The sequence below is a fragment of the Salvelinus fontinalis genome, chromosome 33, assembly GCF_029448725.1.
Source record: "Salvelinus fontinalis isolate EN_2023a chromosome 33, ASM2944872v1, whole genome shotgun sequence".
Taxonomy (NCBI): domain Eukaryota; kingdom Metazoa; phylum Chordata; class Actinopteri; order Salmoniformes; family Salmonidae; genus Salvelinus; species Salvelinus fontinalis.
In genome coordinates this window covers 39,966,294-39,985,180 of record NC_074697.1, presented here as the reverse complement: position 1 = coordinate 39,985,180, position 18,887 = coordinate 39,966,294, and the positions used below count along the sequence as shown (strand labels likewise).

Sequence of the window (18,887 nt, the reverse complement as noted above, 5' to 3'; positions counted from 1 at the left end):
GACAAAAAAATCTAAAGAATTTCGAAAAACGGTCCAGAAAGCACTTTTTTAAGGGGGTGGAAAGTTTTAGAATTTTTGTTCAAATTTTCAAAATTTTACTGTTGGGTCTTGACTTGTTTTACATATGCAATATGAAAAATTACGGTGGAGCGCACTCCCCATCTATTGAATTTTTGCATTGTTACACTTGGCATTTGCCATATGGCATTTGCAATCAGTTTTGAATGAAACGACGTCCAATTGAGTGGTATTGTACGTCGTGTATATGTTTCGTACGATGCCAATAACACCCCATTCATTTGTGTCCATTTCAGGGGGGTGTTCCCTTACATATATACAGTACATCCATTCATTTTTTAAAACTGGTACCAGGCTACCTTCAGATGAGTCTTTTGTGGCTTGTGGGCATCCTAGAGCAAATCCGACATGTAGGTTACATGTTTGTGAGATTCTCACCTTTGCATAGAGGGGTCATAATAGTTAGTGGTTATAACAGTTCCGACGCTACAGATGTTTTCGTGAGAAGACCGATTTTCGGGAAGTCTCATGGTCTGACAAAGCTCAGTCACCTTTCACTGCAGATGCGGGAGGCTGACATCGGCGGATGCAGTAAATTGAGCCACAGGCCATGCAAAAAAACATATCTCTGGATGTTTTATTTTTATTATGCTAATCCGACTCTAGGCGGTCCAGCATCTAATTTTCTGCTCTCTACCCTTTCGTTCAGTGGTTTTCACAAATTATGCAGTGTTCATTGAGTTCGTGTCAATTTGCATATTCACCACAAGATGGTGCTGCTGCTGAGCATACGACAGAACACTCCTCACGTAACTACGTTGTCTTTTGCGTGCTCCATTGCTGATGGCTCCTACGTCACCAATCCATGTGTTGTATTGTTGTTTTCGGGAGTAGGGCAAGTTTTTATTACCAGGGATGGTTTAATAACAATGTCCGAAGTACTGATGAAAGAAATGGAAGAGGTATCGCTTTGTCACATAGAAACAGAAGATCACTCGGAAAATGGTCGGAGTTTTCTTTTGGTTGGTGAACAAGAACATCTGCAGGTAACGACGTCGGTTTGCTAGCACGCAACTAACGTTAACTAGCTAGGAAAAATGAAAACAAAGTCCACACTGGTTGGCCAAAGGGTAACATTAGCCAGCTTTCATGTTTGTGTTAACAAAATGAAATATGTCACGTTGCCATCCCGTCTTGCACAAGTAACAGCCAACTACGGTGTTAGTTAGCTATCGTTAACGTTACTCGTTATGTTGACATGGGCCTCGTCGAACCTAACCTTGGTACGGTAGCCAATGAACATTTATTTATTGTTAAAATAATATTTAACCTTTATTTAACTCGGCAAGTCAGTTAAGAACAAATTCTTATTTTACAATGCCGGCCAAACCTTTTAACACAGACGACGCTGGGCCAATTGTGCGCCGCACTATGTTGTGATATAGCTCGGGATCGAACCAGGGTCTGTAGTGACGCCTCTAGCACTGAGATGCTGCGCCACTTGGGAGCCCTGTCTATTATTTTGTAGACATTTTGTCGAAATGGTCGACACGCAGCTAACTTGATAAGAATGCTCTAACTTAGCCATGTAACTTTGACTAGCTAGTCATACTTAACGTTAAAGATATGTTTCCAAAAGGGCAGGAGTATTATCCCTTGATGTCTGTCACATAGATAATTATAGAGGCCTCTAGTGACCAAAAACAGTTTTGGCATGGGCAGCGCCATTGAGGGCTTCTGCCATTTTAAAGTAGTCAAAGTAGTCAACTGGGTGGGGATTCCTATGGGTTGTAGCCTCAATGGCGCTGCCCATGCTGTCACTGACGCTATAATGGCACAGGTATAAATATTAGTCCTCTATCTATCTCTATGGTCTGTCATGACTGGCCTTGTTTCAGTTTCCTTTCAGGAAAGTCCCTAATGAATCAGGCTGTGCAAACACCACACTCTAGCTGCTTTTAGCAACCAGGGTGTATTTACATACACGTTGCTCCCAGTCTTTTTGGGTTGCACAAAAACAGTCCGCGGGAAGCCAGAAGTTAAGTACAATTACACATTAATTTACTGTACCGGTGGGCATGATGGTTGGTCATGATGACTGGGGGGTATTTGAGACAAAATATTTCAATGATCATATTATTAAAGACTTTCCAAACGTGGGTCTGTTGCAGACTCACTTTTTCTCTGCTTACCTCGTGTCAAAATAAAGTGGGTCTACGTAGACCCACGTTTGGAAAGTCTGTTTAATAATATGATTATTCAGATATTCTGTCTCAAATTCCCCCATTTATAATGACCAACCATCCTGCCCACCGGCACTGTAAGTTGAAAGGGAATTGTTTTTAACTTCTGGCTTCCCGTGTACTGTTTTTGTGCAACCCAATACAATTGGGAGCAACACCCAATACAATTGGGAGCTCCAGAAAGCAGCTAGCCACACAAGTCTTGACTGAAGCTAATTAACTCCCTTGTAGGGTTGAGCCTAGCTCTCGAGAGCCCAAGGGGCTATGGCTAACTACCCAGCCCTTGAGTTCTCAATTGAACATCAGGACCACAGCTGGATCAATGAACTACAATCCCAACGCTTTCTTTTAACATTTAGAAACATTACATTTCCAGTGTGCAATACCGTTTTGGAAACCTATGGAACTTAACTTTCACATGTAGGAGAAAGAGTCTTTCGATTACAAAAGATGCACCTACTGTATGCAGTTTAGCAAAGTTGCATTATGAAACGCACAGCCATCAGCCCCCATCCGAGGTCCTAAACTTCCTTCCCAGTTATGCTCCATTGGGGTCGTTTGAAGCGGAAATTGGAGGGGAGGAAGTGTAGTCTTGGTTGTTTGAAGTGGAAATTGGAGGGGGGGAAGTGTAGTCTCGTTTGGAGGCGGTGTTTTTACAAATACATCTTCATGTTTTTTGTACATAGTATAGATTGATTTTATTAGGATCTCTTTTAGTCTTCATTTGGACTCATTTTCCAAGAGTCCTTAAACATTAAAATACAATTTATAATACGATCACATTTTCACATAACACACTGTTACAGACATAATACACTGACATATTGACCAGATAAATACCTTAACAGTCTGAAAAGATAGATTGATTTCTTCATCTACCATACCTTCCAATGTATTATATTATATTTAAATGGGTCTAAAGTATTGTTTGAATTTATATTTTGATAGGTTTCTGGTTTGCTCAGATTAATGATTCCATTTCTTTATTGCTCTAAATCAAAATGTTATTTTTCTGATTTCTCTTTTCTGTCTGGACAACACAGATGGTGGACAATCTATTCCTAGTATTTACTGAATGTCTGCCTCTTACCAACTGAATACTGGTGTGAATAGTTTGGCCGTTCAAAGTGGTGTACATTGTGAAATAAACTAAGCATGTTTTTTTCAATTATCTTGTTGATTTATGACCAACCAAGAGCATTGAGCATGACTACAACAGAATAACCATATCTCCAACTTAAATCAAGCCTTGCTGCTTTGTTCTGAGCAATCTGCAGCCTCCTAATTTAACTTGCTGATGCATTTCCCCAGACCACAGAACAGTAGTTTACCTGACTCCCAATTAATGCTTGGGTTGTTTGACCACAGGACAGTAGTTCACCTGACTCCCAATTAATGCTTGGGTTGTTTGCTTAACCTGTCTAGGACTGGGGTTCCGCTAGCAGAACCCCTTGCCAACAGCAAATGAAATTGCAGGGCGCCAAATTCAATTAACAGAAACTTATAATTCAATTTTCTCAAGCATACAAGTATTAGACACCATTTTAAAGATACATTTCTCGTTAATCCAACCACAGTGTCCGATTTCAAAAAAGCTTTTCGGCGAAAGCAGAACATATCATTATGTTAGGTCAGCAACTAGTCACAGAAAGCATACAGCAATTTTCCAACCAAAGAGAGGAGTCACATATTGATCAAATGAATCACTAACCTTTGATATTCTTCATCAAATGACACTCATCAGATGACACTCCCGTATTGTGTAACACAACATGTTACACAATACATGTATGTTTTGTTCGATCAAGTTCATATTTATATCCAAAAACCTCAGTTTACATTTGGCTTTGTTTCCAAAACATCCCGTGAATTTGCACAGAGCCACGTCAAATCACAGAAATACTCATAAGAAACATTGATAAAAGATACAAGTGTTATTCATAGATTGAAAGATATACTTCTCCTTAATGCAACCACTGTGTCAGATTTCAAAACAACTTTACGTAAAAAGCAAACCATGCAATAATCTTGATTACGGCGCTCAGAGACCAACACAACCCAAGAAGATATCCGCCATGTTGGAGTCAACATAAGTCAGAAATAGCATTATAAATATTCACTTATCTTTGATGATCTTCGTCAGAATGCACTCCCAGGAATCCCTGTTCCACAATAAATGTTTGATTTGTTCCAAAAAGTCCATAATTTATGTCCAAATTCCTCCTTGTTGTTTGCGCGTTCAGTACACAATCTAAACTCACGACGCGCGGGCAGGTCCAGGCAAAAGTTCAGACGAAAAGTCATATTACAGTCTGTAGAAACATGTCAAACGAAGTATAGAATCAATCTTTAGGATGTTTTTAACATAAATCTTCAATAATGTTCCAACCGGAGAATTCCTTTGTCTTCAGAAAAGCAATGGAACAGAGCTCGCACTCACGTGAACGAGCGTCACGAGCTCAAGGCATTCTGGCAGACCTCTGACTCATTCCCCTCTCATTCTGCCCCACTTCACAGTAGAAGCATCAACCTAGGTTTTAAAGACTGTTGACATCTAGTGGAAGCCTTAGGAAATGCAGCATGACCCATATCCCACTGTATCTTCAATAGGGAATGAGTTGAAAAACGACCAACCTCAGATTTCCCACTTCCTGGTTGGATTTCTTCTCAGGTTTTTGTCTGCCATATGAATTCTGTTATACTCACAGACATCATTCAAACAGTTTTAGACACTTCAGAGTGTTTTCTATCCAAATCTACTAATAATATGCATATATTAGCAACTGGGACTGAGTAGCAGGCAGTTTACTCTGGGCACGCTTTTCATCCAAACCTGAAAATGCTGCCCCCTATCCATAAGTTAAGAATCTTTCCCGGTAATTATTTAGCTATGGTTCCGATCTTGCATGCAGTTTTAATTTGTTTTATTACATAGATGAGTTATTTGAAACGACCATGATAATAAGCAGTTGTTTAGCTGCACCCCTAGTAGTTTGGTTTTTACCACTTCTTCAATTTGTACTCCCCCATACTTAATTGTATCCCATACTGTGTTGGCCTTTTCCTGGTGGAACAGACCAATATAACCTTGGTTTTCTTGGTGTTCAAAACAAGTTTGTTCCGGCAAATCCACTCCCTGATATTTCCCTGAACTACTGATAGAGCTTGCTGTACTGATTTGTCTTGCAGTATAAATTGTAGTATCTGCAAATATAGTAACTTGAGTTTCAGATAAGGCATAAGGAAGGTCTTTGGTATATATTAAGTAAAAAAGTGGCCCAACGCAGCTGCCCTGCGGTATTCCACAGTTTAAAGCATGAGGGGAAGAAAACGACCCATTGATATAGGTGGACTGTTTCCTGTTAGTGAGATTTGACTGTACTCAATTCAATGCTACCTCCTTAAACTCATAATGCAATAATTTTGCCAAAATTATTTAATGATCAACTAAATCAAATGCTACACTGAAATCTAAAAATAGTACACCCACAAACCTGCCATTATCCATAGCAAGGAGCCACTTGTCAGTCATGTCAACCAATGCAGTGGTAGTGGAATGGTTTTTGCGATAAGCATGCTGATTGGCTGTAATCAGATCATTATTTTTCATGTACTCCCATATGTCTACTCACAATACCCTCCAATATCTTACTGAGTGAAGGAGTAGACTAATTGGTCGACTATTAGCAGGAGTAATGGGTTCTTTGCTTTCTTTCGGGATTGTACATAGTTTAGCATGCTTCCATGCATTTTCCAGTGACCAATTAAATATCTATTTCAGTGGAGCTGCAATCTGGGGAGCAGCATAGCAGTTTTCTTTTCTCCATAAAATCATAACCTGTAGATTTTCCATCGGTTAATGACTTCAATAGGTTTAACACCTCTACTGACACCATTTGTAGGCTAAAAGAGCAGTTGTTTTTGGTCATAATATGATCATCAATCTATTGGACAATAGCTTGTTTGGAAGAATGAGTGTTTACGTTATCACTCAGTAAATTCATTTTCTTTGTAAAAGAAAATCTGCAAAATTATTGGTAATATCAGCTGGTTTTGTTATTGTTCCCCGTCAACCTCCACACTAGATGAGCATGATTAAAAAGCACATACACTGAGTGTTCAAAATATTAGGAACACTTACTCTTTCCATGACATCGACTGAGACCAGATTAATCCAGTTGAAAGCTATGATCCCTTATTGATGTCACTTATTAAATCCACTAATTAAAGAAGGATTTTTAAGCCTTGAGACAATTGAGACATGGTGTGCCGTTCAGAGTGTGAATTGGCAAGACACAATATTGAAGTGCCTTTGAACGGGGTATGGACGTAGGTGCCAGGCGCACCGGTTTGAGTGTGTCAAGGAATGCAACGCTGCTGGGTTTTTCACGCTCAACGGTTTCCCATGTGTATCAAGAATGGTCCACCACCCGAAGGACATCCAGTCAACTTGAAACACCTTGTAGAGTCCAGGAAGGGGTGAATTAGAAATTCCTAAACGGTTCTATTAAACGTTCTGGGTGTCTTGATATCCTATCAAAAAACCATGTAGATATAGCAATGCTCCAAGAAACACACCTGCTCCAAAAGGACTCATAGAATAAAGAACCATTTGTACAAACTGGCTGCTTTTTCATAAACCCCAAACAAAACTAAAGGTGTAATCATAATGATACATAAGAAACTCAAAATTACCATCTTGTGTAAATGGGAAGACCAAGAAGGCAGAATCACTTTCCTTAAATGTATCCATAATGGAAAGAAAATGCCCTTTTATTAATGTGTACGCTCCAAATTCATATGATCCTACGTTTTTTTATTCTCATTTTCTGATCAGCATATTGTTAGAATTAGCTGAATTCCATCTGGTTATTGGGACAGACATGATTGACATGTGGGACAAATCTAATATGAATAACTACAATCCAGACGCAACCAAGGCTCTCCAGCATATAGTCTCTGATTACAACTTCATTGATTCCTGACGAGCACATATTCCTAAGGCAAAAGAGTACACTTTTTAGTCAAACAGGCATAAATCATTCTCACAAATCTATTTCATACTACTATCTACAACCCTAGTTTCTTTAAGAAAATAGAAATTTGACATAAGAGCTTGTCTGACCACTACACTTTCTACTGCCAACTTCAAATGTCAGTTTCTCATAAAAGTGCTGATGGCTTTTTCAATGTTTCATTACTACAAAATCCTACATTCTGTGATCAATTTGTCATCCCCTGGACATCGAGGGGACTTCCACCTATGCTGTTAGGTCCCCCAATGTCGTGGGGGTCGGCTCCAGTATCCCTTCCATGCATCTAGATACCATCTGTGGTCACCTTCGCCATAACCTCGAGAGAGGACAGACCAGAACAACAGTTTTAGTTTAGGGCATTTCTGATTCATGAAATCCAGACAAACTATTCACTGTATGACAAATTATTACTGCTTCCAATATTCTTAATACAAATGTCTAAGACAAATATCAAAGAGAATAACAACACACAGGGGAAACCATTTTTTCCCCTCCCAAATTGGCTTACACTTCCCTATCATCTTGGCGGAGTTACAGGGTCAGGGAGTTAGAGGGCTAATGCTTAGGGAGAAATTCCCACCATCCAGCAGACCCAATCTGGTGACATTTGTTATTGACACAAGACAAAAGCAAAGAAAACAAAACAACAACAGCGATACACTTCTTCATATATCACTCGATACACTTCTTCATATATCACTCGATACACTTTTTCATATATCACTCGATACACTTCTTCATATATCACTCGATACACTTCTTCATATATCACTCGATACACTTCTTCATATATCACTCGAGGGGGGAAAACTTAAGTCCATTTGGAGTAACTGTCAACCATTAACATCATATCTTTTTTATTTTAGTGGCAGGCATGTGAAGAAAATCTATTTGCATATTTACAAAAGGGCCCCAGGGGGACTAGTTATTCCCCATTTAAACACATGACTCACATCGTGATTCATGTGTTCCAAAAAAACAAGGAAATAATTGTATCCCATAAGGTAATGGTAAAATAGACTAGAGACAAGTGTCCCTCATTCAGGGGCAGCGCTCTCTCTCTGTCCTTCTCGTGGTCTGAATCACACACAGGACCATTGCTAAATTATAAACTTCTTTCTAGTTATTAGTGTTTACATATCCCATTTAAATGTCTCTAGTCTTTCTAGTGAGGGTGCTCAGGCCTCATCAGAAAGTCAGAACAGAGGTCATTCAAGCCCACTAAGTGAGTGTTTCTTTCCCTTTTCTTTCCCTGTACTTCAGATGTTATTTAACGTTCCAAACATTTTGTTTACATTGGGTTTTTCAGTACATTTCTTATCAAGATAATTTACATGTGTGCAGCCAAAACTGACAATAGATACTTCAGAAAATGGCCTTTGTTTAAGGTGCATCCTTTCTAACCTGTGAAAAATCCACTAAAAATAAAAAGACCCCACACAACAAATCAGTATTAACACCACTAATAAATATTAATTAACAGGTAGGTTGTGTGTGGGTGCTAAAAACAAACAAAATTGCCAGGCCTTACTTATTTTGGAAGCTCCCTTAACAGCCAGATTCGGGTACCTTTATACTAACTGTTCTCCTAAGGCACCTGCCTCAGAAAGCATTTCAAAGGGAGAGATACAGAATAATTGGTCAACTCATCAGAACTTGGTAGTGGACATTCCATAAATCCTGGAAGAAAATAAACATGTACTTAGTTTGCACATCTTAATCAGTCCTAAAAATTCTTAACTTCTTATGGCTGCAGCCCGAGGCCGCCCACAATATGACAACAGCCAGCTCAAGTGCAGGGCGTGAAATTCAAAAGATTTTTTTTTTTTAATATTTAACTTTCACACATTAAACCTGTTGTGGCTGCAGGGTGAATATTGAAAAAACTGGAAAATATGTGCACATTTTCAAACGGCCTCTTAAGAAATTTTTTATTTTACAATATGCATATATTTACTACTGTTGGATAGATAACAGTCTATAGTTTCTAAAAAGGTTTGAATTATTTCTCTAAGTCGAACAGAAATATTTTTACAGCCATTTTCCCAGCCGAATTGAGATTTCCAAAATGCGATGTGTCTCTTTAACCTGTTGGGGATGGGGGCGCTGTTTAGACTATTTATGCTAATGTGGCTAATTTTTTAAACGGCTTCCCACAAAATCCTTGATCGTACAATATGCATATTATTATTATTATTGGATAGAAAACAGTCTATAGTTTCTATAGGAGTTGAAATTTTGTCTCTAAGTGGAACAGAGCCCATTCTACAGCAATTTCCCTGACATGGAGTCAGATTTGAGAAATGTTGGGCACTTTTCTGAAGTCAGTTAAAAGGGCACTGTCGTTGCTATGACTATACGGACACTTCTTACGTCTTCCCCTGGATGCCTTTACGTGATGACGATTCCAACGGGCTCGATTGCTCGTTCACAGGCCCTACAAATGAAAAAAACCTTTAGCTAGCAAGTCTTTTCTTGCTGCGTAACGCGCGTGGAAGACACCGACCCTCTCCTGTTCCAAGCGTTAGTTTAGCCTGTTATATTTCTCCGGTCATCTTTTCACTCGTTATAGGAGTTACAAACATCACAAAGTAGTTAATTTAAAGCGTTTTATAGCAATTTATATCCGTTTAGTGCGATTTTGGGACATTTATTTTTGCAACGATGTGAAAAGTTGGGCACGCTTTTCAGTTCATCCCGAACGTAGTTGACATTTCCACATGGCAAGAGGACAGCTTTCCACCAAAAGACGATTTCTCCCAAGAAAGGATCCTTTGCCCAAGATACTGATGGAAGAACAGCTCAAGGTAGGACATTTTTATTATGATAAATCGTGTTTCTGTCGAAACATTTTAGTGGCTTAGGACGCCATGTTTTTTGACGTAGCTTCGCTTGGCGCAAACTGTATTGAAAAGTAAGGATAAATTAAAAAATGTAATAACGCAATTGTATTAAGAATTAAATTGTCTATCAATCCCTGTCCACCCTATATTTTTTAGTCACGTTTATGAGTATTTATGTATAAGAGTAGATCACTGTCTAAGTGGCGCAAGGACAAATTCTGACCAGCCGAGTTACATTTCACATTGTCTAACCATGATTTTGGTGGCTAAATATAAACATTTTCGATCAAACTGTATATGCATGTTGTAATGTGATGTTACAGGAGTGTCATCGGAAGAATTCTGAGAAGGTTAGTGAAAAAATTAATATCTTTTGGCGATGTTGACTTTTATCGCTCACTTTGGCTAGAATCAATGCTGGGCTGCTAATTGCTATGTGCTAAGCTAATATAACGATTTATTGTGTTTTCGCTGTAAGACACTTAGAAAATCTGAAATATTGTCTGTATTCACAGGATCTGTGTCTTTCGATTCGTGTATGCTGTGTATTTTTACGAAATGTTTGATGATTAGTAGTTAGGTAAACACGTTGCTCATTGTAATTATTCTAGTCCATTTGTGATGGTGGGTGCAATTGTAAACTATGCCATATACCTGAAATATGCACTTTTTTCTAACAAAACCTATCCCATACCATAAATATGTTATCAGACTGTCATCTAATGAGTTTTTTTGTTGGTTAGGGGCTATAAATATCTTAGTTTAGCCGAATTGGTGATGGCTACTGGTGTTGGTGGACAAATAAAAGATGGTGGATTATGCTAATGTGTTTTTAGGTAATAGATGTACATCTTTACATATTGTGTCTTCCCTGTAAAACATTTTAAAAATCGGAAATGTTGACTGGATTCATAAGATCTGTGTCTTTCATTAGCTGTATTGGACTTTAATGTGTGAAAGTTAAATATTTTAAAAAAATATTTTTTTTGAATTTCGCGGCACTGGTTTTTCAGTGGGGGGGGGGGGGGTGTGCCGCTAGCGCCACGCTGATCCTAGACAGGTTAAGACCTTGTCTATAAAAGGTCATTACACTTAGGACCGTAGAAACACGTCACACGCCTTCATCAGGGTGTAATGCGGAAGTGAGAATTGAAAGGAGTCGAATATCTCGTCCATGGACTGAATACCACACCTTCTTGTGAGACCTGCGCAGTTAAAAAAAAATTCCGGGCGCGAAACAGAATTTGGTCTCGGCTACTGGAAGAAGGTCGATAACGGTGAATATGATCTCTGACTTCGATATTATTTGATACATGTCACAAAATCATCCTAAAGTATGTTTTTTCAATATACTTTAATTATATTATTGCAATTTATTCTGGACTTTAGACGTGATGTTTTGGAAGAATGTTTTGAAGACAGAAAGTTTAGCGCCGCATAGCCGTGGTGCTTGCTAACCAAAGAGGGAAATATTTCGTTCTGGAACCCAACTAAAGACTGTACTGGACATTGGACCCCGTTACAACATTCTGATGGAATATCAACAAAGATAAGGACCCAATTTGGGATGCTTTTTCATATATCTGTCGAACTGTTGTATGCTAACTGTGCTAACTGTGCTAGGCTAGCGCTTGACTTATGCTAGTGCTGCCTTATGCTAGCTTATGTTGTTAGCTAATATAACGATATATTGTGTTTTCGCTGTAAAACACTTCAAAAATCGGAAATATTGGCTTTATTCACACGATATCTGTCTTTCATTAGCTATCCACCATATGTTTTTCTGAAATGTTTTATGAGGTGTAATTAGTAGTCGACGTTGGTGTATGTATTTTCTCTGGCTACTCCCGTCTGGATTCAGACTGTAGCTATGTGGTAGCATTTATGGTAGCATCAATGTAAAACTGATTTATAGCTCAAATATGCACTTTTTATGAACAAAACATAGATTTATTGTGTAACATGTTATATGACTGTCATCTGAGGTAGTTTTTTCTGGGTTCTTTAGGTTGGTTTTAGTTTATTTCGGTTGGCTTGTGCATGCTACTTGAATCATAATTCATACATCATAATCATATTCATACGTGTCTGTCCACTTTTGTATTTGGTGGTGAGCTAACATAAATATATGTGGTGTTTTCTCTGTAAAACATTTAAAAAATCGGACATGTTGGCTGGATTGACAAGATGTTTATCTTTCAAATGCTGTATTGGACTTGTTAATGTGTGAAAGTTAAATATTTCAAAAAAATAGATTTTGAATTTCGCGCCCTGCAGCTGTTGTCATTTTCGTTCCGACGTCGGGCTTGCAGCCCAAACAGGTTAACAAGTCCAATACAGCAAATGAAAGGTACACATCTTGTGAATCCAGCTAACATGTCCGATTTTTAAAAGGTTTTACAGCGAAAACAGCACGTATATTTATGTTAGCTCACCACCAAATACAAAAAAGGACAGACATTTTTCACAGCACAGGTAGCATGCACAAAGCCAACCTAACTAACCAAGAACCAACCAAACTAACCAACAAACAACTTCATCAGATGACAGTCTTATAACATGTTATTCAATAAATCTATGTTTTGTTCGAAAAATGTGCATATTTCAGGTATAAATCATAGTTTACATTGCAGCTACAATCAGAAATTGCACCGAAAGCAGACATAATAATTACAGACACCAACGCCAAATACCTAAATACTCATCATAAAACATTTCTGAAAAATACATAGTGTACAGCAAATGAAAGACAGGCATCTTGTGATTCCAGCCAATATTTCCGATTTATTAAGTGTTTTACAGCGAAAACGCAATATAGCGTTATATTAGCTTACCACAATAGCCAAAAACACAAGCCATTTCCCAGCAGTAAAAGTTAGCGATCGTAACAAACCAGTAAAAGATATATAATTTTTGACTAACCTTGATATTCTTCATCAGATGACAGTCCTATAACATCAGGTTATACATACACTTATGTTTTGTTCGAAAATGTGCATATTTAGAGCTGAAATCAATGGTTATACATTGTGCTAACTTAGCTACTTTTTCCCACAACGTCCGGATTTTTTACTGACACACATATTCTGACCAAATAGCTATTTATAAACATAACTATAAAATACATGTTGTATAGGAAATGATAGATCCACTAGTTCTTAATGCAATCGCCTTGTTAGAATTCTAAAAAATAACTTAATTTCGACATACAGCTTCGGTATAGCTAGAGTACCCAAAGCTGGGCGCCGACGACTAGTTCACATGTACGACAGATATATGAAATAGCATCATAAAATGTTTCCTACTTTTGCTGATCTTTCATCAGAATGTTGGACAAGGGGTCCTTTGTCGGGAACAATCGTTGTTTGGATTTAGAACGGCCACTCTCCCTCTCGATTTAGCAAGCACACTAGCCAAGTGGCACGAATCTCTCCATGTCAACAAACGGAAGAGAACGGAACACGGCAAAACTCCCGAAAAAATGTCAATAATCTGATTAAACTATATTGAAAAAACATACTTTACGATGATATGGTCACATGTATCAAATAAAATCAAAGCCGGAGATAGTAGTCGCCTATAACGACAGCTTTTCAAAGGCAATCCCACTGTCCTCCTCGCGCCTTCCTGAAAACAGGAAATCGGTGACACGTCATTCCAAGAGGACATATTCCATCTCAGACCAAGATAAATACCCCATTTCTTCTCTCACTGCCTCTTGACAACCAGGGGAAGGTGTATGACGTGCATGTATACTAATAGGTATCATGCCCATTTATAGGCAGGACCCAGAACAGAGCCTCGATTTCATACTTTCCACTTCCTGGTCAGGAAGTTTGTGCCAAATGAGTTCTGTTTTACTCACAGACATAATTCAAACGGTTTTAGAAACTAGAGAGTGTTTTCTATCCAATAGTAATAATAATATGCATATTGTACGAGCAAAAATTGAGTACGAGGCCGTTTGAAATGGGCACCTTTTATCAGAGCTACTCAATACTGCCCCTGCAGCCAAAACAGGTTAATCTTATTTGAGTTTACTGCGTCTTTGTCATGAAGTCTTGATAAAACCATGTATATACAGAATGTATACTTCAGACACGTCAGATGACAGTGTCCTGTTAAGCGGAATAGGCTTAGGAATCTTATCTTTTTTTAAATGTTATATTTTTGCATTTTCCAATTTTCCAACATTCAAAACAAAAGTGAAAAGATATTAGACAACAATAGGACAAAGTGACAGTAACAGACGAGCGTAACAAAAAAAAATATATATACAAACATAAATAAGTCATAATAAAGAGTCAAATAAAAAAATAATAATAATGAGACATTGGATCATATGGTCACCTGCCGTAAGCTACATATTATACATTACGTGTGAAACATTATATAAGGATTATATAGAGATTCAGTCAATGGGATGTAGGGGGAGATTCTCCATATAGTCAATAAAAGGTTGCCAAATTCTGTAAAATGTCTGTAACTTATTCCTCAAGCAGTAAGTTATTTTCTCCAGTTGGATACAACTTTTAACTTCCGATAGCCACATTGCAACTGGCAGGGAGGAATCCGGTTTCCATTTCAAGGCATTACATTTCTTGGCAAACGCTAGCAATATTTCTGTTAGCTTTATAGTATGGTTTTGCCTAAGATTGGAGTTAGTAAAGTTACCCTGTAGACAGACCTCCGGGTCTAAAGGGAATGCAGCCCCGTGAATTGAGGATATGATATCGCATACCCCCTGCCAGAAACCGTGTAGTTTTGAACACTGTCAAGTGGAATGGAGGAATGTTCCTTCATCTGAGCCACATCTAAAACATAGGGAGGAGATATCAGGGTTGAACATGTGCAGTCTAGATGGGGTGATTATAGAGCTGATGGAGGAAATTAAACTGGATCAGTCTGTATCTGGAGTTCAATGTGGATGTAATCTTATCTTTTTGACCTGTTGCATTGACATATGTCCCTGTAAACTCAACTAGTCAAAATATGAAACCTGTTTAACAAATCTGCTAGGACCTTCAAAATGTTGGTGCTCAATATTCAGTACTAAAAACATTTGCTTGGATCTACTTCAATTCTGGACACAGATCCACATAATGGAAACAGAATATTTTTTAGATGACATTACCTTCTTGCTTAAATCATTTGTGTTACCCAAACTGTAGAATTGAGTTATAATACTATGAAATTGTCAAAAATGTCTCTTATTCAATTATTTATACCTCTGTCCCACTGAGTCCCTTACAGCCTGTTTGAATTCAATGAGTACTGACGGCTATCTGTTTCACAGGAAACGTATCGCTAACCCAAACACCAGATGGTGGCCTCTAATTTAATATCAGTCCCAATGCTCAATCCCTCTGTTCGTCATGTGACCTTGTATTGAAACATTATTTCTTCAAATTACTAAGACATTGCATTATTAGAGTGTTACCTGAAAGCCAATTATCATGCACTTTGTTACTTTCGCTAGTCTCCATATCTGTTTCCCTCGACTAGGACTCCCTTCTTCCCAATAGGAAGACCTTCTCAATCTCTACTGCTAATACACTCGGATCACTCTCAATGTTCTACTTTTCCCCATATTGCAAGATTTAAAACAAAACAAACATGATAACTATCTCTGTATTGGAAGGCATTGTTTTAATTTTAGTCTACCCTAACAATGTTACCTCTTAATATTTATTACCAATTTCTGTTGGATATTACATTTTTGCTTCACACTTATTAAATATCTATTATTTTAAGATGAACATGTAATGCGCTGAATTTATAAAATACATCTGCCAATTCAGAAGGGAAGAGATACATTTTGGAGGGAGCTTTCTTTTTTGAGGTAGATTTCGAGACTAGAGTCTCTTTCTGGGATCAACTTTCACAGTAGCAAGTTAAACTCTAGTAACCCATGATGCATTGATACATTGTTACTTTATCAAATCTAGTAACCCATTATACTATTAAATTCTCTTAATACTTTTTAGACCACATACGTACGTCTCCGGGAAGTAATCTTTTGTTACTTCATCAAATCACTAGTAACCCATTATACTCTTCATATGTTACTTTATCTCTAGTAACCAATTATACTCTTTATATGTTATCCCTAGTAAAAGCATATTCGGGTATAATACTTTCTCCTTTCATATCCACATACATAATAACGTTATGCCATCAAACTCCACTGAGACATGTTATCCTCGTTACTAATGAGACTTGTTATCCTCGATTGAGATCCTGAGATGTTATCCTCTACCTGTAGATCCGAAGGGCGGTGGTGGACTTAGGTATTTACATCCACACCACCCCATGTGCATCTTCAACGATTCCTAAATGCCTACAATAACACCTCGTGCTATTATCAGTGGTTCAGACCATATAGAAAAGTATATTGTTGCACCCTATGCACCACAGTTATCTTGCCGCTACTTCCTATATATATATATAAAACACCCCGTGCTCAATAACACCTCGTGCTAGTAGTCCCAGACTACGATGGGTGGTGGTGGACGAAACCCCTAGATAACAGAACTGTAGATAATGTTATAGATCGAAAACTCAGCTCACACAGAACTGGTTGGGGTATTGATTCCGACCTCTTTCACACCGGAGCTAGTCCCCTGACAGCTCTCATTCACTCAGTACTTAGTAGCTACATTTTAATCCTCTTATTATCCATGTTTCATCAGCTTAATATCCAAATTTCAATAAATCAGTTTAACACGTCCTTTACACACTCACACAACTTTAACATTCACTTAGCACTATTCCCAAACACACTCTGTAATCTCCCTTATTACCCCATGTGCATCTTCAATGATTCTCTGTCGTTACTTCTTATGCACCACATGTATCTTTCACATACATATATAATAACACCACATGCTATTAGTAGTGGCTGCAGACCACGTAGACACTTCTCTAATAAATGCCTACAGACAGCTGTCAGTGGGGATTTCCATGGTACCGTTACGTCCTCGCTCTAGTCTTCTCATGACTAGTGAATAGCCTTCTCCTATAAGACTATGGGTACCTTTTTATGTGTTACTCGCCTTAATTTAGTTTTCATCATTTATTTGAATTTTTATTAAAAAACATTTTTAAGTTGACTTACTGAAATTCAGTAGACATGTCCCTCAATTGTTCACAGATGATGTCTCCCCCTGTGCAGTTCACAGTAAGGGTCTGGTCTGGCTGGGTCCTTGTCCTCTTTTGGTCAGACAGGAATTTCCCTCACGCTTCATAAAATGTGCCACTGGTTTTCCTCGCAGACCCCCACTGGAAAGCTCCACAGGCAAAATCAATCATCCAGTTTGTGACGCCAAATTGAAGGCTATTCCATGCAAGAAATTGCCAAGAAACTAAAGATCTCGTACAGTGCAAACTGGCCCTAACCAGAATAGAAAGAGGAGTGGGAGGCCCCGGTGCACAACTGGGCAAGAGGACAAGTACATTAGTGTCTAGTTTGAGAAACAGACGCCTCACAAGTCCTCAACTGGCAGCTTCATTAAATAGTACCAGCAAAACACCAGTCTTAACGTCAACAGTGAAGAGGCGACTCTGGGATGCTGGCTTTCTAGGCAGTTCTGTGAAGGGAGTAGTACACAGCGTTGTATGAGATCTTCAGTTTCTTGGCAGTTTCATAAGAAAGTTCTTTGTTTTTGGCCATTTTGAGCTTGTAATCGAACCCACAAATGCTGATGGTCCAGATACTCAACTAGTCTAAAGAAGGCCCGTTTTATTGCTTCTTTAACCTGTTTGGCGTGCAAGCCCGACGTCGGTACACTTATGACAACAGCCAGCTCAAAGTGCAGGGCGCGAAATTCAAAATATATATTTTTTAAATATTTAACTTTCACACATTAACAAGTCCAAGACACCAGATGAAAGGTACACATCTTGTGAATCAAGCCAACATGTACGATTTTTTAAATGTTTTACAGGGAAGACACAATATGTAAATCTATTAGCTAACCACGTTAGCAAAAGACACCACTATTTTTACTCCATCAGTTTTTTACTCCAACAGTAGCTATCACAAATTCGACCAAATAAAGATATAAATAGCCACTAATCAAGAAACAACTTTCTTCAGATGACAGTCTGATAACATATTTATTGTATAGCATATGTTTTGTTAGAAAAATGTGCATATTTCAGGTATAAATCATAGTTTACATTGCAGCTACAGTCAGAAATTGCACCGAAAGCAGACAGAAAAATTACAGACACCAACGCCAAATAACTAAATACTCATCATAAAACATTTCTGAAAGACAGGCATCTTGTGATTCCAGACAATATTTCCGATTTATCAAGTGTTTTACAGCGAAAACACAATATAGCGTTATATTAGCTTAGCACAATAGCAAACATCACACCAGCATTGATTCAAGGCAAAAATAGCTATAACGTATAAACCACCAAAATATATTAATTTTTTCACTAACCTTCTCAGAATTCTTCAGATGACAGTCCTATAACATCATATTACACAATGCATATAGAGTTTGTTCGAAAATGTGCATATTTAGCGACACAAATCGTGCTTATACAATGAGAATAGTGTCTATAACGTCAAGCAATCTGTCCGGCGCCATCTTGTAAAGGCACCTATTCTTATCGAAAACTATTCATAAACTTGACAAAAAAAATACAGGTTGGACAGCAATTGAAAGACAAATTAGTTCTTAATGCAATCGCTGAATTACATTTTTAAAATTAACCTTACTGCGCAATACAGG

The 18,887-nt window shown here is 38.1% G+C and overlaps 1 protein-coding gene across 1 annotated transcript in view; it reads left to right on the top strand.

Moving 5' to 3' along the window:
• The first annotated feature begins 612 nt into the window (after window positions 1-612).
• LOC129832227 (zinc finger FYVE domain-containing protein 1-like) overlaps window positions 613-18,887 on the top strand; it is a 29,068-nt gene continuing 10,793 nt past the window's right edge. The window contains exon 1 of the mRNA XM_055896134.1: window positions 613-1,064. Within this exon, the coding sequence (XP_055752109.1) occupies window positions 789-1,064 (276 nt within the window). The 5' untranslated portion in view covers window positions 613-788. The remainder of the gene's footprint in view (window positions 1,065-18,887) is intronic.